The sequence below is a fragment of the Plectropomus leopardus genome, chromosome 12, assembly GCF_026936395.1.
Source record: "Plectropomus leopardus strain MGB_pleo_1.0 chromosome 12, ASM2693639v1, whole genome shotgun sequence".
In the NCBI taxonomy this organism is placed as follows: Eukaryota; Metazoa; Chordata; class Actinopteri; order Perciformes; family Serranidae; genus Plectropomus; species Plectropomus leopardus.
Genome location: NC_142187.1, coordinates 10,661,991 through 10,686,134, shown reverse-complemented (window position 1 = coordinate 10,686,134; position 24,144 = coordinate 10,661,991). Strand labels below are relative to the sequence as shown.

At 39.9% G+C, this 24,144-nt stretch overlaps 1 protein-coding gene across 16 annotated transcripts in view; it reads right to left on the bottom strand.

Annotated features, from left to right (window-relative positions):
* The window catches only part of LOC121951641 (partitioning defective 3 homolog), a 315,087-nt gene that overhangs the window by 6,735 nt on the left and 284,208 nt on the right, over positions 1–24,144 (bottom strand). For 14 of the 16 annotated variants that reach the window (XM_042498056.2, XM_042498052.2, XM_042498042.2 and 11 more), the window contains 2 exons: positions 12,492–12,615; positions 3,267–3,409 (listed from right to left, as the gene is read on the bottom strand). In XM_042498056.2, the coding sequence (XP_042353990.1) occupies positions 3,267–3,409; positions 12,492–12,615 (267 nt within the window). Of the gene's footprint in view, positions 1–3,266; positions 3,410–9,041; positions 12,616–24,144 lie in introns of those variants that run through there. The other 2 variants (XM_042498044.2, XM_088085063.1) reach the window with 2 other exon arrangements.

Genomic DNA, 24,144 nt, shown 5'->3' with positions numbered 1-24,144 from the left:
TGCCGAGAAATGCAAACCAGATCACTCCTTGTCTGATGCCGTGCCAAGGGGTGGGGGGGGGGCATGTACATGTGTGGTAAATACAGAAAGATATACAGTGTTCTGTATTCTGTGCATGCACACTGTGAAGCATGACAGATGATAAAACTGAAAGGGGGAAAGGTGACAGAGTGAGAATGAGAGAAAAAAATGGAGACTTTGTGAGGGGTTGTAGCACGGGGGCAAATAGACATGTGATTGTGACACATGCATGTGAGACCAAATGCCACTGCAGCTGTTGCAGCCTGCCTTCAGTCGCCCTTAATGGAGTTACTTTGGCTCGGAGATCAATGGTGCTCCTTGGTGATGAATATGAGGGCCCTTCATCTGCTGTCATTGTTTCAAATGGCAGCGGTTTATTTCCACTCACAGCTCCTTGTTTAGGAAAGGGTCTCGCCCAGAAAGGAACTGACCTTTATCTAAAATGAAAGCTGTTTTTTAAGGAACGCTACAGCCATTAATCATGGCGCTGTTCGCAATCCAGTCGCGCTTTAGTTAAGAATTTCGCCCTCCATGAACAACACGGAGCCATAAGAATCCCATCAAGCCTGTGATCTCCTGAACGCCATATTTCCTCTGTCTCAGCCTCGGATTTCACACGATGGTATGCTCTATGTGACACAATAGTTAGTGTTCTCAAGACACTACGGCAGGGTTTATCCAAACAGAACAGTTTCTTAATGGAATTGGTGGAAAAATGAAGTGGCCACAGGATGTTGCCTCTGACCGCTGGAGCGAGACGTTAGTTCATTAATCTTTCAGCAAAGCTGCCTGCAATATTTATCAAGGAAGGGATTTGTGTCGATAACAGTGGATTAGAGAACGATGGTGAAGTAATAGGAGATAATGTATTTAATGTTGTATATGCATGGTGAGTGCAAGTTGATGATGTGCACCAGGACGGGTCGGCTTAGTTTGACCTTGCAGGGTGTTTGACAGTTTGAGAGAGTAATTACAGACTGCTTAGGGCAACATAATAACTTTTAATAACATTTCCCGCTGGACAGTTCCTGCCTGAACTGACTCGAGAACAATAAACTTTCCTCTTTCTGACCCTGAGTAAGATCAGTGTGCCTTCATTCTGTTTTGTATGGGAATATGTCCCCTCTCTAAAGGACAGTACCTGTATATCAGGAGCCTGATTTGTATTTTATTTATGCAAAACCAACGCTTCCAACCAATTTGAACTTTAAGGCTCACATTCCCGAGATCCTGAACAATATATCACTTACTACAGCAAATAAAAGGCCTTAAGGCCCAGACACACCAAACTGAAACTAAGCACTCGGGGCGACAAAGGCATACTGTCGCGTTATCTCCCATACTACACCTCGGCCAAAAATTTGCAGTTGAACACACACAAAAAAAGACTATAGCCAACGGCCAACTGACACGTACATTCTGCACCTATGTGAGAGAAAATAACACTCCATACCACCCGGCGGTGGTACTCTATATTTATCATTTAAAAGGGAAACCGGACGTCCAACAGGATGAATTCAAGATGGTAGTTTGCCAGTTTGCACATTAATAACACAAACCGATGTTCCAGGAACAAAGGATATTTACTGTGCTTTATCCAACAGTTAGTTCCGACTAACTCACACTCACAGCTGTGATGATATACAGTATGAATGCACTCCCTCTCATGTGATATTTCTTTATTAGTGAATGGTATTTAAAATAATTACTGTTTTCAGCTAAAGAGCCTAAACGACTAAAAAAACTAATTTAACCTAATATAAGATGTTTGTTTTAATCTCACGCCCTCATGACCTTAGCCCTTTGTTTACTTTCATCCATTTTTGTTTGCTGAGTTGAACTGCCAATCAGAGTCGGCCAGCTCCACTGCTGATTCAACACACTGAATCAGCTAAAAAAAGCCATCAAGGGCTGACTGGTGCCCATGGTGCGGGAGACAACCTGCAAAAACTTGGGCCACAGATGCTCACCAGTGGCCCGACATTGACCAATTGGCTTGGTGCGTCAGTCAAGTTGGTAGTTCCTGTCAACTATAAGAGACTTCTGGTTTAACAGATACAAGAAAACAGTATTTTGAGAGCATCTTCTTTCCCCTAAATTGGTTGAAAAATGGAAGTTTAAAAAACAAAAATGTTTAGATCTTATTTTTATTTTAACTTACAAGTGATTTATTAATAAGCAAATAAATAAAAGAAAATGTAGTCCTTCATACAACATAGAACTTGTATAAAATTTCTCGAAATGCTGAAATAAATTTTTGCATAAAGTAATCCCAAAATTTGAAATGAACTTTTTTCCAAATTATTTCATGCCACAGAGAACAGTTTTGTCTGTCTTTTGACTTTTGAACATGCATGAAATGTTCACTTTGAAGGTTAAAACTGAACACTAATCCTATCACTTCAAAACCCTGACTGACAAAAAGATAGACTTGAGCCCAAGTAACATCATAAAATATTCACTCCTTAAATGAAGGAAAAACGTCCCCATATGTCCTAGAAGTTTCTTCCTCTACCTTGTACCCCTTACACACGCACACACACACGCACACACCCTCGCACTTCCTGGAACAACAGGCAGTTATATCATGCAGATCAAAGGAAATTGCATTAAGGGTGAGGAAAGCAATCATGTCAGATCTTTGTGAGAGGGTAACATGATCTATCCATTCTCAGGTGCAGTGTGTGCATGTGTGTGTGTAGCTGTGTGTATGTGTGTACATTTGTGGTCTGAGACTGACCAGCTATGTCCCCTTTTCTTACTCAGATGCTCTATATATAATCTGCTATCATTACTAAAACAAGGCTTTTACAGTGGATGTGACACAATCAAACAGGCGTGTACAAGTGTGACACTGACACACACACACACACACACACACACACACACACACACACACACACACACGCACACACACGCTTTACTTTTTGAGATACATTACAGTACATTACATTAAATTACAGATCTAAAATAGATACAAACACAGTCACAACCTCCTGGACACATCTCATATTAGACAGAGAGCAGGAACATGAGAAGATTGAACATGTGCCAACACACACACGCACGCACACATGCATACACAGCGCCCAACACACACACACAGCGCCCAACACACACACACAGCGCCCAACACACATAATCTCTTAGCTCATATTGATTGTTAGAAAGACAGAAACAAGCATCAAACACAACATCATATCAAGCCTGTCACACACACACTCACACGTGTCCATCACTCTTACCGTGGCAGTGAGCTGTACTGTCGCTGTGCCTGGGCGAACGAGTCTCTCTCCTCTTGTCTCTGTCGTTGCATCTGAACCTCGACCGACACCGAGTGGCGACCAGGCTGGCTGTACGCGCCCTGACCATTGGTGCTGGTGTTTGACTGAAAACAGCAAGATGGCAGCTCGGTTAAATCTGATGTACCCATCGTGATCTTCATCGTTTCTTCTATCTGTTATTATATAAAACACTTGAAATACAGCCCAATAAAAGCAGTGGAAATGTATACCGGGTGGACAAATATAATGTTATGTGTGTACTGGAATTAATATTATTGTAATGATCTCAGTGCAGGAAACTCTTATATTGTAAACATGAGACGAGATGAGAAAATTTCTTGTTCTCTGAAATGTTAAAATCACATTTGCGTGTGTCACAGTTGCTTAGTATACTGAGTTGGAGTTGGACCTAAACAGTTTTCACTCAAAGTACTTTTTACCTGAGAAATAATCCCAATGTGGATTATCCAGAGTAAGATGAACAATGATTTGGGAAAGACATTTTACTACTGAATAATTTAAATGTAATTTTCTTTTTGAAACAATGAGAAGCACAAACCAATTTCCATTCGCCTCCATTGTACTAAGGTAGAGACAGAGGTTTCAGAGTGATGTATGGAAATGGAAAAAATTTTGTCTTTTTTTTGTTGTTGATTTTGTCATTTTGGTGAACTGACCCTTTAAAACCGCACCTCTGCCTTATCAGGGCTCTAAGAGGAAGAAAACAGTCTGAAGCTATCATACAAGTTGCGTGTTCTCTGGTAGAGCTGGAAGTTTTAATACTGATCATTTTCTGTGTTCAGTTAAACATTCATGACACTGAACTGCCTGCAGTGCTAATGCAAGATAGATGGATGAATGGGAGATGTTCGAGGAGCTGACACTCCAACTTGTGAAATAAGTGGTTTGATGTGAATTGAGCAGATCAGTCTATTTCATGTAATGGGTCCTCCACATTGCAAACATACACTATATATTATATCCTGCACTTTATAAAATAACATAAATAGTCTTTGAGTAAGATTAAACAATAAACATTCAAAGAAACACACTACAAGCCACACTCCATTAAACACATCTTAAGTACCATATATTAGCGAATAAACCCATTACATATGAAGCATATTGGTAAAAAAAACTATTCTCACATTTATGGCTGTTTTCATCCTGTATTTGTACTTGAATTGAAGGATCTTGTGGGAATCTGTGGGTTGAAATTTCCACAAATATGTAGAGGTCTACTCTATTTATTGAAAAATTAAAAACTGCTTTTTTTTACTTTTAGAAAAAAATGATGCTTACTAATAGAATATTTTGACCCAAAAGTAATGACCAATTCAAATGTCGCCCTGGTGATGGTTTAATCAAGCTCAGATTTAATCACAATCAGGAGGAATTCATTCAGCCAAACTGGGAAATTATTCGCTGTATGAATAAAAGGCTTAATAAAAGGCTTATCTCTGCTTGAACAAATGGAAATCTTACATTATCATGCTGTTAAGTGAAGACTGATTTTTTTCCTGATTAACAAATTAATGCTTGGAAGATTTTGGACTTAGTAAGTATAAATGCCCTGTAGTAAAAGGGTCAAAGATTTATTTTTTTACCCTAGGACATTTATGAAAAAAGGTTTTGCAAAAGTGCCAAAAAGAAACCTTAATAAGTAGCTCAAGAAGAAACATCTGATTTTAAGATAAACAAGTGAACACACGATCCCTCAGTTCAAATCTAAAGCATGAAAATCACCATAACTGGAGTCATAGTTTCCACACTGTAGCCCAATAAAACTAGCAGCAGACCCTGACACAAAATAGCTCACAAAATCCCCCACTGCCCCCACCCTCCATCCCCCCCAAGTCCAAACCACAGACACTTACCAGCAGTTAGTGGGGCAGACACACCCTGAGCTCGTCTCTTCTCAGGTCAAAATGAAGGTGAGACACAGACAGACAGACAGAGGGAGGGGAGGTGAGGGAGGGGCCATGCTGGAGACTCTTAGCAAGGGAACAGTGATGAGACGAGGTGGATGTTAGTGGGTGTTAATGAAGGAGACGACACTCGACCTGTTGACATTGTGACCCACCCCCACCCCCCACCCGTACAGCAGATGAACACCTGCTGTACAGGTCATTAGGATGCAGCAGACATGTACACGTGCATGTAGGCACTGTAGGATGTGTGATATGTACATTTGTAAATATCTGCAAATCTGTCAGAATTTCAAGGTAGCAATAGCATTTACAATTCATTATTACTGTTTTATCAGTGTATATACTTACACACAAACAAACTCCCAGCCATTAATTAAAATATCACGTATCTCCTCTACACACACATACACATTTGCACTTACATATTTTGAGGACCTGATCAATGTAATCTTTCCTAAAATTTCAAAGGGGTTCGGCACCCTTGAAACAAACTAGTTTGTACAATGTTTGCAAAACCATGTGTAAGGCAAAAGTATTTATTCCTGTTCCCAATAGCCACACATAAACGCGGGACAAAAGGCCTACCGTCATGAGCCCTTTTTATGCAGAGATTCTATGATAGGGCCACAACGAAGATGATTTTGCCTGCTTTGCTTTGTTTTTTACTGAACCAAACAATGCCAGCATAATGCCGCAACAGAGTGTGATTTTAGATAACATGCTGGTATTCTGGAAGCAAAAGAGTTGTGACATGTAACACAAAACAGTTGGCTCCTAGTGTTACATATAGGCAATGGCAGCGATTTCTAAACAATAACAATGGCCTAACATGGCAATAACAACAATTTACGATCCCTGTTACACAGCAGCTTAACTTGAACTCTGCTCGGAGGATAAGGAGCTCCCGGACCACGATGTCTTCCTAATATGCGGACATTTGCTTGGCTGTGTTGAGTTAGCTTTTAACTGCTACTTTAAATCCCCCAATGGTTGGTTGCACACATAACCCATTGTCAAAATGTTACACCCATCCCGTACTAATGGTTGTCCCTTTTCCACAGATCTTTGGGATTTTACTACCCCCGCGGCTGGCTTAAAGGCGACACAACCTTGTCCCCCCATTCCACAAAATTTTATACAAAATGTTGAGTAAGAATAACGGCATGACATTACTGCCTTGAACTGGCAGTGTAATAGGGGCAATTGCCCTTCCCTGACTGCATCTCATTTAATCTATCTCCAAGAGCTCTATGTCATAGATAATTGTTGTATCTCATAGTTCAAATGGGGATAATGGTGCACACTTTCATACACGCTCTCCTTAAAGGCACTCCTGATGTTGAACTTGGTTTGTGTGAGGAAAGACACGGAAGCAGTTGTGAGAGAAAGTCCAGATCCCACCTACATTGCTTTCTTTGTACATGTGGTCATCTGCTGGGTAAAATGGGCCAGACTGATGAATTGTCATAAAGTTACAAAAATGTTGAATGGTAACCCCCAATTGGGAAGATGTAAAGGAGTGGACACAAGGCACTTTCTGACACTGTTCTACAATTTGATAAGCATTTTGTTTGAAGAAAATTTATCTCCTACCCTTGATTTCAATTATACTATAACTCAGCCAAACTCTTACCTAACCCTAAATGTAACTTAAAGCTAACTGTAGTCAAAACAGCCCTTTAGAAAACTGAGGATTGGATAACACATATTCACTGTCAAGGTCTAAAATTGGTCCTCACAAAAACAGACACACAAGAGGACATACACACACACACAGGCACATATAGCACCTAATATCTCTCTCAGCAGCAGAGCACCACCTCAAGGTCCAGCCCACACTTGTACCACAACTCCTTCCGCTCCTCCAATGTTCATTAGCGGTGTGGGTGCGATAATTGTGTGCGGATCAGCCGTAACACAAAGCCAATCTAATTACTTTTATGGCTGTACAACGTATTGCGATCCTGGCGGGAGCACTGTGGACATCAGTTTGTGGGAAGGCCATAAAACGATTAAGAGCGCTAAAGAGACACTCCCCTTTAAACCAAATGAAGCCAGGGCAATCATCTCTGGGATTGATTATTGGCACTGCCTCGCTGCTTGGCTGACAATAAGGACGGGCTGGCAGACGACTGGGAGGGAGGGGTGAGCCTGCACACATCCCTTATTCTATTTCTAAACTGAAAATTGCCCGCGGGTAAATTACACTCCCAATATTTTTCACATGACAAAAAATCCCTTTAGCGGTTTAGGAGTGTTGAATATTCCTAGGAATTTCACCTCATCTGCCAGAACACAGTGACTGTAGAGGGGAGGGGAAAAATACCCTAAAGGAATCCAGATAATAGCAGCATTAAAATGTTACAGTAAAATACAAGAGGCAATATTATGCCCTTTCTAAACCCCCAACATCAAGTGAATGAACTCCTCTATTCCCATAGTGGTATAAATGAGTGCAATAAAGCTGGCGCGGTGCTGCCGGGAGAGCGGGCATCAGTCATCCTGATGGAATTAGATCGTGCTACCCACAATCCTCTCTTGCTCCCAAAACTATGGTGAAAAAGCAGAAAGGGGCTCTAAACGCAAACAAAGACATACTGATGAAAGTCATAGGGATGGTTAAGAAAACAGCTCGTTTTGGAAATGGATAATTGGGCTGAGCTAGCACAGAGGGGGAAAATTGTAGGACAGATTCAATTCTACTTCATTCGAGGTGTGACATGAGGAGGTCAACCTGAGGTTGAGTGTGAAAGCCTGGCTGGAAGGTGCACAACATCATTAGTGCCTCGATATGGCTGTTCAGAGATATCTGTTGACTTGGTGTGACTTGACACTAACAGGGACCTGCATCAGTTTTCACTGGAGAAGAAGAAAATTCTGAATGCAATTATGGCTGCAACTCAGGATTGTTTGTGATATGAATTCGGTTCTCTATTTTTGAGCTGAACTGATTAACTGTTTCGTGTAGATTGTAAAAAGCAACAACAGACAAACTAAAAAAAAATACATAACAATTTTTGGGAGTCTTACTTTATGTCTTCACCTAACTTTTGTCCAATCAACAGTCCAAAATCGAAGATAAAAGATATTCCATTTACATTGATATATAAGAGATCCTTGGAAATATATTTGGCATGTTTGCTTAAAACTAGATGAACCACCACGTGGTTGAATGCCTCCGCACACTAGTCAAGTTGCACTTACAGTTTACCTCTATGTCTGTGAAAAGATGGATGCTTCATACGTATCTTTCCCCGGAAGCACAGACGATCTATACAACCAGCACCGGTTCAAGGTGGGCACCCAAGATTGAGTTATGGCCAAAAACATGTTTATGAGGTCACCATGACCTTTGACATTCAACCACCAGATCCAAATATGTTTCTTTATTGAGTCCATGTGGACGTTTGTGCCAAATTTGAGGAAACTCCCTTAAGGTCATCTTTAGATGATGCAAGGTGCACAGTAACCTTGACCTTTGAACATCAAAATATAATCAGCTCATCCTTGAGTCTACTCAAACATTTGTGCCAAATTTAAAGAAATTCCCTCAAGGTGTTCTTGAGATATCACGTTCACAAGAATGAGACTGACAAGGTCATGGTGACCTTCACCATTAACCACCAAAATCCAATCAGTTCATCCTTGAGTCCAAGTGAGTGTTTGTTCCAATTTGAACAATATCCCTCGAGGCATTCATGTGTTATAGCGTTCACAAGAATGTGCTGGATGGACAGATGGATGGACTGATGGACAACCCGAAAACATCACTGGCACGAAGGCATAAAAATGACTGAGAATGATAATCAATATGATTATACTTTATTATGGGTCAAACCATTATTTGACTAATCATTTCAGCATTTAAATGGATGCAACCCTCTGTAAACCTACTTAGGATCTATTTGATTTATCTGACATTTGCTTGTATCTTACAACCACTTCTCCGCCATATAAAAAGCAGCATACAAATATGTGCAGTATTTCATAAGCAGAGCTGTCCTGGCAGCGACTGTAAGTGGGGCAGTTGTAGGTGAATTAAGAAAAAGGACACTGGCTCCTTGAGGTTTGCAGCACATCACTGGGATGAAGCAACAAAATGTAATATATGCATGGGGAAGGTAATTGAATTTCAAAGACACATTCTCCTGTTTACCATATGGCCCACCAGTATGGCCAGGGCATGAGTCTAATAACAGGCAATTATTATAGCAAGCCAGAGTGTGAGCTGCACTCTGACAAGTAAAGGGGCTTTAAAAGGACCATTGGAGGGTTCCTCACGCTGAAACTATTGTAGAACCAAAGAGGGTTCTTGACAGATGCTCCAGTAAAACCAACTAAAAAGATGTGATATATTTATCTATAGCATTAAATATTTGGAAGTAAATACGTAAGCTTACATGGATAGAATTGAGTAACAAAACTTCAGATTTACAGACTTGTGTAAATATCCCTTGATCATATTTTTGATTTAAATCATCAGTGTTTCTTTTTTCTTCTTCTTTTTTTTATTTTAGAAAAGTCATTATAAGGTTAGACAATATTTTAGACTTCAAGAGTTTGGTTTTGTAGAAACATGAATACTCCTCAAACTAAGGTATCTTTTTGCATCCGTACCAAAGGTAGGGTGGGTATCTTATCAGCGCTAGAGTAGAAGTTGCAATTGAAACAATTAACGTGAATTCAGCCGAACATGCAAATTCTTCATGACCTTGCAATTTTGTCAAATCACTGCAACTTTAACAATTTAAAATCAGAATAGCTGACTGCCAGCAATCAGATGTCGCTGCCTCCACCAGTTGTAATTCTGTGGGAAACACTAATTGCTCACAATAACAGGCTCCAAATCTGAGACAGCATTGCAACAATTTTTAACATTTTCACTCGCACCGCAATTTCACTGCAAAATACCTGCAAGCATTGCAACATGCATTACAATTTCTTTTAATTACAAAAAAGCTGTAGTGAAATCATGCATTTCAGCAACAATCACTTTAAAAAGCCTGCAAAAAAAAATTATGTGAACCCATTTATTCGATAATGAACCCTACAATGTTCAAAAGCTGTCTTTGGAAGCCGGGGGAATCCCTAACTTTGAGAGTGTGCTGTTACCTTATATTCAGTTTTCATGGGAAAATGAGACTTGGGACAATAGCAAATGCCCTGCAGTTGATGTAAACAAACATAATGCTGCAGTATTGTCGAGCTTTTTAATTGAGAGCACGCTTGGTTGTTTAGAGACAAAGAGAGAAGTGACCTGTGCTCTTCTTTCCCACACTGTCCTGCTTTTGCCGTACAATGCGAGCTGGAATGTGCGCCAGTCTGTCGGGCCCATTGAACGGCACCGCTCTGGTTAGTACAGCCGAATGCAGAAGAAAACTATACATTTTTTATTGGATTCATCAGCTAGGAAAGAAAGACCAGAGCACAGGTGATTTGATTCGTGAGCTCTCACTTTATCATTTCCATTATAAATCATAGGACCAAATTCTCCCATTCCATGCCAAAGCTACAGTGGGAAACTGTAGTGTGGACACCAGCAGTAAAAAGATATCATACAGAGATACACAAAAACACAACTGTGTGTGCAAAATGACCTTGCAGAGAGAAACAAGGACGATTCATGTTATTAATTGTAGGACGTCATTTACAACACACCTAGGTTCTAGTTTGGGACAACACACCTTTGTGCCACTTATCACCATAGCGTGTATTAATCATAACATGTATTGCGACATAATGTGATGTATGCTGTGGAATAAAAAAAAATGTGTGCTGTCCCAAACTAGATAAAGCAATGCGGTAAAAATGACTCCTCCACTCTGTAAAACAATACTATAATACACATTACACAGAGATGCTACCAATTAGAAAAATGTATTAAAATCTCATCTTCAAGATTTAAAATTCGCTACAGCTGACTGTTCATACAATCATAATTTGTTATTAAAAACAGTGTAAAACCAAATATGCATGAGTTGCAGGGCAAGGAGGCCTAAAATAAATACTAAAATTATGACAAGCGATTTCATCACCTAAAAAACTTGGAAGGCATTCAGGTTTTGTTCGCTTATTATTACCCTTGGTTGCTTCAGAATGCACTAATTATCCCTCTTCGTAGCCAGTGAAGCTTTGAATTAAGTAAATGCCTGTTAAAATTTACACAACCCTACCTTGAAACTGCAAAAAAAGGCACAATTAAAACAGGGTTTGCAGATAAGAACGCATACACAGAAAAACTGGAAGACCAACCGAAGTCCATGAGGTGGGCAGGCGGCGGGCGATGTGGATGACTGACAGACAGAAACAGGGACGATGGATGAGGTGGGTGTGGTTAGTGATGGTTGCGTCAGGAGGTGTGCAAACTCCTGCATGCAGGCAGTTGAACATTCGACGGTGAGGAGTGTTAGCATTAGCACATTTAACCAGGAAGGCCCATTGAGGTTAACCCTTTGAAACCTGAGCAAATTGGCTCGACTTCTTTCAAAAGCATGGGAAGGGGGCAATAACCGACTTAAAAAGAAATGACCCGGACAATAGCCCCCCAAAAAAGTAAAAAAAATTAGCTCAAAAAATTCTTTATTGTGCTATTTTGTGTATTATTTGACGACAGATTCTAGGTAAATATTGTGGAAAGCAATAAAATTATCATTTAAAAAAGTAACAAAAAATTAGAAAAAAACAAACAAGGGAATGACCTGAAAAAATACACTTAAAAATGATATTTATCCTGTAAATTCTTAAATATACAATCATGTTTACTATAAAAATGTTTTTCTTTTTAATTTCCTAGCTTTAATAAAAAATAAGAATTTTCCAAATCTGCTAATTTCTGCATTTTGCCAGACATTTCTTGCCAAGTTGCTCATTGACTTTTCCTCATGTTTTCAAATGAAAGCAAACCAATTTTGCTCTGGGCTCAAAGGTTTAAATACTTGGGAAGGCATTTGAACGCAGCACAAGAAAAGTGATGGCGATCCAGGTATCAAAGGGTTAATCCTAGTGGGGACAGGGTGATATTATCAGTTTTGTTCGTGGCTGGTAGTGGGGTTAGTGATGGTTAGCACCACACTCCAGTTAGCCACCGGTTCTGTTTGGTGCTAACACTGTTAGCGTCTCCTCAGACTAGCATTGGAAGTCAACATGTGCAGTGTCTCGATCTGGTCGAGGTCGTTTCTTGACATTAACAGTCGTACAGTCTTCTCCGGCCGACACTGGGTTTGAGTTACAGGCTCCCGTCATTTCAGACACTCACCCAGGGCTGCTCAAAGCTGTACGTCCTCCTGCGATCATCGGGGTCGTCTGGGACGGTCTGGGCCTGCTGGAACTCCTGCCTCAGCCTCTGTATCCGGTCGTGGTTGCTAGGTGCTAGCCGACTACTAGGGTGAGAGAGGAGAGAAAAGAGGGGGAAAAAAAAGATTGATGAGTGTGAGAGGTCCATTGTGAACAAGTGACCTGGTTCCATCAGCTGGAAATGGCCTGCAGGATGAAGTTATTTAGAGTCCAACGTGCTTTGTTTATGAATTGATCAAATGCACTGTTGACACGGGAAAAAGCAACCCAGATACGTTAAAGCCAGATAAAACGTGATAAGTAAAGGCAGAGCCGAGAGCAGGCTTACAGCTGAGCCAACAGCAATATGAATCAAACTAATGTGCCTCTGATGTATTATTCATCACAATGAACAAAGACTAGTGGTGAACGGTGAGCAGTACCACAACACGTACCCCCCCACCCCCCACGGCCTCATATCATTCAACTAGTGCACTGCTATTGTCTATTGCAGCCCTGTGGTGCTTACATTAAACAATGCGGCCTTCAGTGTAACTCTCATGGTACACTGAACAAACCCACTGTAGCTGGTCACTCACAAATATCTGCTCTGCATCAGATATCAAGGATTCTAAAATAACAAGTGATTAAACAACTATTAAACTAACCCTGACATATAAAAGGTTAATTTAAGATAGTTGGGCTTTTTTAGATATCCCAATGCTATAAAAAATGCATGTGACTTTTGCGAATAGTATGTAAATTAGAGCTCCTGCAGATGAATAGAGATCTCTTGTTATCTCAGTAACTTTAGTACTTGCAACTGTAAACACAGGTATGATATTTGTTATCTGTTGTGCAGTTTGTCTTAATTTTGAGACCTTTGAGCCATTTTATGCTTCAATCTTAACTCAGGGTTCCTATAGCTGAAGCAAAGTCAGATTTAAAGGTTTCATATTGTAAAAATTATGACTTCAATTTTTCTACACAATATTTCTATATAATATACAATGATATAAAGCAAGTAAAGGGGCTTTATATAAACTCTGAAAGTATAAAAACGCTCAATCCACAGAGAAATACATGTAGTCTGAAGTCTGAAGTTGAGAAACTCTTTTTTATTTTAAACGAGCCGTCAGGACTTCTGTGATGTCACAAATATACTTTCAAGACTGTTTGAACTTGAAACACAAACATCTGAAATGGGTCCCATTATGCTTCCTGTTGGAATGTCTTGCAGTTTGTGTGAATTACATTAGAGGCTGACATTTTTTTGGGAATCCAGTGGGGCATATGATTCCTGTGGGATTCCTGCAGAATTGGAGTCAATATCGCCATTCATCATGTGGCTGGGATGGGACAGGAAAAAAGTTTACGGGAGTGAGTGCGACCAGGAATCATAATTACAAACTGGCAATATGAAGTTATCCAGCAGCTTATAATTTGTTTCCATAGACCATATGCCAGACAACACATCTCATTTTGTGTTGGATTGTTTGTTAAGTATGTCAACATGTTCTCGTGGAAACACCAAATAAAAGTAGGAACCTGAAAATTTGCATAATAAGGAGCATTTAATACTAAATGCCTCTCGGAATGAAATTTAAGACCAATTTTACAATAATAAAAAATATAATAAAAAACTAAAAACTGCAGTTAATTCTTTAAAAAAAAAGGTTTTATTATTATTTTAAGGTTTTACAATGAAATGTAAATGAAATGTTAATAAAGTCCTGCTTCCTGTGTCTTAGCATTTTTAAGACTTTTGAAAGATTGATTTAAGACATAATAGCAATTCAGGCCATTTTTTAGATAAATTAATTTCATGCCTTTTTAGACTTCTCAAGGATCAATGAGAACAACAACTGCAACTGAACCTGGGCATGGAACTGACTTGGATTTCAGAGAAAATATTTTGACCAACATCATACGTCAAATGTTTTTCTATTGTTGGCATCCAGCTTTAGCAGGTTGACATTTTAATTTAAGGGCCATCTAAGGAGTTTTTCTCTAACAGAAAGGTTTCAGCTAGACCCTGAGCTCATAAAAAGAGAGAAATATAGGACATACTTATAAAGGAGAAGATAGGCCGGTGTTAAATATATACGGCCTCCTACCGAGGAAAGTAATTAACACATTTTCCCTCTCAAACAGTGTGTGTGTGAATACAAGTGCCAGGGTCAGTGAATGAAGGCCCAGCGGGGGAACGGTGACTCCAAGCTTGTCTTTTCAACTTTCTCAGTTTGCCAGAAAATTCCTGAATCTTTCTTATCTCTAAAACTCAAAAGGTCAAATCTAAAACTCTTTCTAGTCCAAAAGCTCCCCTTAATTTGGTTTTACAGCCCTTTTTAAAGGAAAACTTAAAAGCCGGCAATAAAGAAAACAAAACTAAACTAAAAAAACAGGATGTGCAAAAAAACCCCAAAAAAACCAAAAATGAAACAGATCCCATGCATAATAGCTATAGGTTGTAACAGTAACTGCACAGTTTAAACAGGACTAAAATATCTATTTATCCTCATGAAGTCACAGTATGACTCCATCTGGGCATAACATTACTACAATAACTACCTTAATTCATTTTATCTGTTGCAAAACAACAAGATAATGTGGTCTATGATGTTATAACCTAAAACACAGCAGCACTACCAACTTAGCCGGCTATTAACTCCAGGCGCACACAATGGAAAAGCCAGAGCCAGTCAGCCTTGTAAAAGACCAGGAAGCTGTCATATGTGATCCTGCTAATCTCCATGATATACAACACAGCCGCTTGGCCTCTTTACAACACAGCTGACCCAACAGGCCAAGCATGTGTGACCCTCTGGCTATAGGTCAAGGCCCCAAAGCCAGCACAAAGGCTCATATCTGATAGTGTGTAACCTGTAAACAGATGTGTGTAGAAGAAAAAAAAATTGGAAAGATCATTTGTTGGTTTGCCATGGAGAAGCAAAGTCACTAAGCGTGAAGTCCAATGTTTGTCCGATGAAAGATGTTCACCCTCCTGAGAGAGTCGCTCAACCCTGTAATCAAAAGTATATCATCATTAAGGCAATCTATAGACCCCATCCTATATACTCGTATTCTGCCCGAGAGACTGGAGAGAAGAGAAACTCAAACAAAAGGGATCAAAGATCTCCAATCTTCTGGTCTGACAAAACACTGTAAATCAATCACAGAAAGAGCAACACTGTAATACAACTGTACTGCCAAAAAACCCCAGAGACAGGGAGGAACAGCGGGCTGAGATTTAGTCTGAGATGAGCTTCATCCTCTGGACATGCTCACTCAATATCTGGCACTGCTGTATGGGGCTGAAAGGTCACTGTGTGGCTTTGTTGAGTGGAGTGTCTCTGGAACTCAATAACAGGACTGTGGCTTGCTGACTGGGCTGCCAGCAAAGCTGTTTACGCTGAGATGCACCCTGCCTTTCATGGTCGGGCGTGCCCCCTCGAAAGCTGTCTGTCTCGGTTTTAAGCCCGGGAAAGAGGGAGCTTTGAGAAGATGTAATGTCTGCATTGTGGCCAGGCTTTGACTTCAGAACCACACTGCTACACTATGTTCATATGAGGCACGGAGAAACAGAGGGATTGCAGAAAAACAACTTGGAGAATGAGTTTGAGGCAATGAAAGGAACATTCCAGATTATAACAATTTGGGTCACTTGGCTGTATTTAGAAACAGAAAAGTGAGTTTGTTAATAATTTTTATGCCTAGAACAACAGTTTGGGGAAAAATATGTCCAATTCCACCTCTGTTTTCTCCTTAAAATAAATTTTGCTACCTGAGGGGTTGTTTAACCCTTTGAAACCTGGTCAAATTCAGTATGTTTACTCTCCACAAGTCTGACAGAAGAAATTTTAAAAATTTGCTTTGCATGAAAAAAAAAACACTTTTTGCCCATGTCTTCAGCGATAATCGTTGTCTTCAGCGATAATCTCATCTTGGTGAGAACAATGTTTTTAATTCTAAAGGGACTGATGGCCAGAAAGACTGAGATATGATCAGGTATATCCTTTGCACCTGGACAAGCAGGAGCTTTTGTAGGGTTGGCAAAGTCTACATTGTTGCAGAACCACAATATTTTTGTACAGTCACATGACAGAAGACAAAGATTTAAAAGACACAAAGCTTTAAAAGCGAGAGTTAAGCAATTAAAGCCAGCTAGGATATGCTTGCGTCATTTGGCATAGAACAGGAAGTGGTCCAAATTGGAGCCAACTCCAAATTAATAGGATTTATCAGATCTTCGCTGTCACTTCAAAATCCCCCTGTGACACTGATGCTGTTTCCACAGATCCCAATCAAAGCATGCCAACAGAGAGAAGGGAAGGCCTCTATGGGGCAAATGTACAGTAAGTGACAGAGGCAGCTGATGGACGGAGTACTAATCCCGCGGATTATAAATGAATGGCCTCATTCACACATGCTGCTCTTCCCATGCCTATATGAGCATCCTTCAGACCAACCACCAACTGTACATGGCCATAAATTTAAGAACCGTCCACTGATTTAGAGGATTTGGTGACTTTTAGTGGATCAGCATGCCCTTGAAACGAAGGCAAAGCTGAGGGTGTCTGCATAGTTTTGGACAATAGAAAAGAAACAGCTGGATTCGACCCCACAAGCCAACAGCTTGCCCACAAAGACTCGAACAGCACGACGAAGCGCTGAGGTCTAAACGCTGGAGAGATTTAAGTGGATCTTGTGTCGGTTTTGTGATGAGGGCCCTCGTGGCGAGTGGATTCAAGTGGGGTGACCTTGAGGACACAAGAGTGGCATTGTTGGTTCACGCTTCAAAGTCTCCGATGAAAGCATCACCCCGGGCAAGCAGTATAAATACAGCACTGTGTGAGGGACCGTCAACGAAGCCAGCTAAGACGTTTCTAAAATCTTATCACAGTCTATTCCCTCATTAAATTAAAGGGCATCTTTTGGCCTAATGCAAATGAACAGTTGCCGATTTATATAAAATCACACCTCGCTCTTAATAATACACGGATTGTATTTGGAGATAGCCTATCTGTTTCATTTGCCAATAAACCTTATTTCATAATAATCAACTTTTTTTTAATTAAAAGCCACCGTCTTAATTAAACATTTAATTAAGCATGGGTAGTCATGGGATTCCCATCTCGAGTGTGACTGTTGTACTGACAACCTCGCCATCCTGTTAAATAAACATTTACTGATGTGCCGATATGCGCAGTAAGAAAACAGCGCATGTCGTGAATACGTGTCCTCCCTTGATCGCAGCAGCTGTGGCGGTTAGTTTCTGTAATCTTATCAGATGGGGGAACGGGGCCCTACATCGTCTGACAAAGAGAGAGCAGCTGCTGGAGCCTTTCTCTGCTGTGAAAAATGAACTGAGATGCTGAAGATGATAATCCAGGTCTATTGATCGAAGGCTCACAGACAGCTAGGAGGGAGACTGATGCCCTTGCTAACTGGTGCTAGCGGCTAACGCTCCATCTGTGAGCTGTTGTATGGCAGAGTCCCGTTATCTGCTGCAGCAAAGCTGCAAAGATCCGCCTGCCTCCGCAAGCAATCACACACTAACCTGGGATAAAAGCTGTTGCTATTTGTTCGTAACAAATTAACACCAGAAAGAACTTCACTTTTTGTAGGGACATCCTTGGAATAATGGATATTTCCAAACTGACTTAAGTGTAAATATGTGACAATTAGCACAATTGACTTTTTACATAAAGTACACTGAGCCAGTGGATCTTCTGCTCTGAGCATTCAACAAACAAAATTTGGGTATATGAGAATGGGGGCTTCCACTTTCCTGATATTTCTGAGATTTAACAATACAACATCAGAAAAAAACATTTTGTAAAACTCTGCTTCCCATGTCTTATCATTTTTAAGACTTTTAAAAGACTGATTTAAGACATTTTAATATCAATTAAGGCCTTATTATCAATAAATGAATTCAATGCCCTTTTAGACTTTTGAAGGATTTGGAGGAACTAGCTAAATTCATAGCATGTTATCTCAGATCAGATACAGTAGTGTAAAACTATATGCAGTGGCGTAATGTGATGAAGCAATAATACTTTGTTACAGTCCTTTGGTATTTTTTGGGAGTATCTGTGCTTCACTTGAGTTTTTATATTTCTATCAACTACATTGCTCCATTACATTTCCCCTAAGCATTAAGTTACTTTCTACAAAAACAGAAGGGAAGAAGGTACTGACAGACAAATGAAGGAATGTGAAAGAAAGAAAAACTGGAATCCTTTTTTTGACCCTTCAAGTTGTGTAAAAATAGTTAGTAGTTAGAAGTATAGTTAGTATAGTAATGAAACTTAAGCACAGTAAATATTGGATACTTTAAGACTTCTACTCAAGTTATATTCTAATAGGTGACTAACTTCCACCAAAGTCATTTTCTGGTAAGATACCTGTACTTTTACTAAAGTATGCCTTTCAGATACTTCATTCACCACTGTCTATGTGAAGTAAAATTTCCCAAATCTATGTGCACATTTGTATTTAAGTACACAACTATAAAAAGGGAAGGTACTCCCTGAAGAGAGAAGGTGTAGCTGGTTTAATTAATTTATTTTTAGAATGAAAATGAAGTCAAATTAATCTTTGGATGTTCTTTATGTGATGATTTACTTTTTAACAAAATCTCTGCTAGTTGGCTGTTTATTAGAGACTTGAGCTGTGTTTTCAGAATGAAACCTTTTTCTTTCTCTTTATTAGTAGTTCTTCGGAGATTAAACAAAGTTCATTATTTAAAATGTTTTGCATAATAAGTTATGTAATGACAAGTGTTATTTCACCACTGCAACTGTATAATTGGTGTCTAATAAACTGAGGGCCAGACACTTGTCTAATAATTAGAAGAAAAAAACACTAAAAGAAGCTGGTTTATGTTTAATATCCAGATGTCTCATGGATGATGCTGCACATTTTTCCAAGCAGTTGGATAAAACATACTGTATACTGGTGAGTTGCTGAAAAAGAACAAGCATATTCAATTGATCTCTCTTGACACATAGAGGTTAAAAAAAGGATTAGCTCAGATGTGTGACGACTCACAGCCTCATGGTGTGTGTTGACGCAGTGGAGAGATTAGAGGGGCCAAGAGGCCACTATGTCTGAGGCCATTTAGGCTCTTATTAACCCGATCTTGCTTTTACTCTGGATTACAGGCTTAACCCTGAAACACGTACGCAGCCAAATTGATCTGCAGAAACACGGCAATTAGATGCCAATCGATACAATATCTCCACACTTAGCAACTCATTATCAAATCCCTGGCATTTGCCTCATCGTGTCAATCGACTAAGTAAGAATAAAGCGGCACGGCTCGTTGATGAACTGCACAAACAAATCAGTTAGTATGCAAAGGAAGATAAAGAGCCGAGCAGAATTTCCCATTCTATGTAAGAGCTCGTGTTGACAGGGAAGTTAAGAGGCTAATGAATCTAGCTAACACGTTCTGTAACCCAGGCCGAATAAGACACCATCTGCACGTTCGCGGCCCGGCTCGGATTAAACCGCTCTCTTCTCAGAGGGCACAGCACTGGCACGGCGCCGACATGCCGCGCCAAGCTTAGTGGCTGAGTGTGCATTTGTGTGTGTGTGTTGATCAGGAAAGAAATATGGCACTTTAGTTGAGTTGGTGAAATGATGCCGTAGGAGGAGCAGTCACTGGGCAGCTTTAAAAACAAGTGCAGCTCTGCAGAGAAACGTAGGTGGATTTAAATAAATATTAAAAATTGACATTAGTCATGGTCCAAGGTAATGTGTGATGAGTCACTGGAAATGAGTTTCTGCTTGTCCAACAGTGGCTATAAAAGTTGACATTTTTTCATGACTGCTGAGGTTTACTGAAAAATCATATTTTGGCTTCATCATTTCTAGAGTTTAAGTATAAAATAATCAGCATTTTGGAAACACACTGCCTAATAGCCTTTATGAATTTCATCCCTTAAGGCAGTGATACTCTGTTTATTGCATATCTGGCCCCCCATCGGGTGCCTGGTGGTCTCCCAGCCATTTCCTAATACACAGCTGAAATAAAGTAATTCACACCATGAATTGTTTTTGTAATTTTAGTATACATAAAGTGCCAGAGTGCATAGAACAGCATCAAAATGGAGCTTGCTTTTCAAAAAAAGGTTCCAGTGGAGGATCCCCCACACCCCCTGACAGAAGTCCTAGCTCAGCTCCTAATGTCCTAAAATCCTACAAACATTCTAAAAACTTGAAACGTCCTAAAATCCTAGAAACATACTAATATCCAAGAGATATCCTAAAATCCCAGAAACATACTAAAATACTAGAAGCCTCCCAAAACTCCGGTAAATGTCCTAAAATTTGGTAAATGTGCTAAAATCCTAGAAACATAATAAAATCTGAGAAATTTCCTGAAATCGGAAAAAAATCCTAAAATTCTAGAAAAATCCAAACATCCTACAAATGTCCTTAAATCCTAGTAACATCCTTAAGTCCTAGAAATGTTTTAAAATCCTAGAAACATCTATGGGGCTGCTGAGACTGGCCCCTGGCCTCCTGTCATTTTACAAAAGTGGCACCCTAAGCGAAGCAAGTTGAGTATCCTTACCTTAAGGGATAAATATAAGTTTAGGTAGAAACAATACATTTGTTTTCCTAAATCAAACCGAAGCCACTTTGTAAAAAAATGATTAATTCCATGCAGCACATGAACCCTCACTCAGATGCAACTTACAGTAGCATTCATTCCCAGCCTTAGCAAATCCCACAGGGTGTCAACACTTGTGCAAAGCAGACAGTAAACACTGGAATCCATCGACGGAACGGATTGAATTTAATTGGTTTTCAGTTTTATAGGGCATCTTTATTTTTCCAGGGGCACCGCTGGTCAGAAATGTCAGAGATGGTAATGTAATATTTGACTGATATTAATGTGCACACACATAAACACAAGCACATTTAAAAGCAAGATGGGTAACTGGTCTTCCATTTCAAGCCGTGGCGCCAATGGAGGCAATAATGGTGTGGCACACGGCGATGTGCCTCCTTTTAATTCATGGGACAATTTCATGCTTGCACACATCAGCATATCGATGCCGGCCGGCTCCATTACAAGCAAATAAATTGGACTGCGTTCCTTATATCTGTAATCCTGCCCTACTTTTAACGAAGGTGGGGAGCGGGCCATTTAAGTTTCATTACTCAAATCCCCATTGGATTGTGGTGGTGGAGCCACATTTGAATATGTCACTGTAATATCTACAGGGGCATTTTACATGTGGTTTAGCAGGGGCTCCAAACTCATTTCCTCACAGACACTTTCAATACGTTTGTTCTAATGCCTTCTGAGATTGTACTTCACATCAGGATTAAAATGAGGAGCAACTGTGTTGGATCTTATCTCCCAGATGCCTTCAGGGGAAGGTACTATGGGACCAGATGAAAAGTAACAACAATCAGCCACGCCTCTCAGTTACACAGACAATTTAAAAATCCATTATTGTGACTCAACACATTTTGTAAGAGGTGACTACATCAGTGGCACCTATACAACTATGCTGATGTTGGTAAGGTAACATGACCAGCAATGGAACCAGCATTGGTTACTTTATTCAGATATTTAAAATATAGTATGGTGCTCTTCTGATAAATTACCTTATGCAGTCATGCAGTAAGGGTGGATGATTGAATGTAGGGGTTGGCACAATATCAAACTTTCACTACATAAGTAAAGACTTCACAGTAACGATACTATGGCGATAAATACAGAGAATTTGAAAAAAAAAGAAACAAAAATTGAGTCAGTTGAATTCATCTATAAGGTTTTGTATGAGTAATTCAAATCATTAATATAGCAGCAAAGCAGCAAACTAAAATGGCATCCTAAGCAGAATATGAACTCATACTCACTCTGTGTGTGCTGTAACCTGCTTCTCTGTGATTTGTTGTGATAAGCCAGTCTGGCTGCTCATGCATGTGTGTATTTTACTATTTAGATTGTCACTGCCTCTCTGCACTGCGCTCATACGGCAGTTGCCACTGATATTGGGATGATGTTGTCCCAGAGGCTTAGCGCCCACCCTCCGGTTTCCTCCTGGTTAACACTATTAGTTCTGTCAGCACTACTGCCATTGTTTATCACTGTTTATGGATTCAGCACCGTTAGCTGCAAAGTGTCAACCCAGTTAGCTCCATGTTGCAAACTGTGTTCACACTGGATTATTCACATGAGATTTCCATGTGTGTAATTAACATGATGTGCATTTTTTCTCTATTAAATATGACAGTTATTACCCGTATAATGCGACACATCTAGTTGGAAGTAAAAAGTGTCTGACTTTAACCATGAAGAATGTGATTTGTATTGATGGTCCAATCAACAGCCATCACTGGATTCTATTAACCATGATGCCAATGTTTTCCTGTGGTAGCATAGATCATATATGGACCAATCTGGGAATAAGGAAAGCCATTTTGACAACAGGGATGAGATGTTTCGTCGCCCAATATTACCCAATGTTTACCCTTGAGTTAAATTTGTCCTTCAACAGTGTCACAGCAAGCTATCTATTTCAACCTCATCCATCCCTTGCCACTATACAGTGCCCCAGGGACGACGTTTTTCTGTAGGCAAACCCCAAAGCTAATGTTGCCCTGGTTTCCTTGTCGAAAAAGCCTTTGTGATTTTTCCACTAGATTTTGAATCAATGCAGAAAATAAAGTCTGTGGTAAAAAAAACCCACAGAAAACATTTATGATACTTACACATTTTGATCAGCAAGATAATCTTCACAAATAAACACTACTTTCAGGATTTTTGAAGCCTAAATGCAATCGCCAGTAGTAAAAGGCCAAAGTTAGGCTATAAACGAACTACGCTACCGTCATGTCGCCACCGCTACGAGACTGTAAAGCCTTGTTCAGCGCAGCTTGCTTGATGACATTTTGCAGTCTCATTCAGTCACTTATTAGCAAATGCCTTTTTTCAAAAAATAAAAGCTTCAGTGTTTGCCAGTGGAGGGTTAACTGACTGTTACTTTATTTTGTAGAAACAAAACATTTCAGGCAAAACCAACCAAAAACCCATTCAAAGAACCCACTGACTTTGAGACAGGGGAACCCAAGGTGCTGAAATGCTAACTTATTTACAGATTTTAGGACTCATTCCTGGGGTTTTCTATAAGCCCTTCTTTGAAACAATATTCTTTATTATTTTCAATATCCCTTTTCTTTAGCTCACCCACTATATTGCAGTTCTTACACTAAAATGCTCAATAAGTAACCGGATATCTGATCTTACCCACGTTAACACCGGCTCCAAATCTGAGATGTCATCACAGTTGTGTTTTGATGTAACGGTGACAAAACAGTGTCTAATCTCACCCATCACTGACAGATGATGATCTCCTCTGTGTCAGGATGTATAATAAAGGCAACCAGCTAACGCGGGAACGGCTCAAGCATGTATAAATCTGTGCAAGCGTTCACATGCTACATTCACATTCAACAGTTTCTGTGTTGCTCTTTCAGCTTTCGGTTCACGTCTGTCTCGTTTTCTATTCATCTCACACACAGATATGAATACACACAGATATGAATACGCACACGCACACACACACACACACACACACACACACACACACACATGCTTTGTCTCT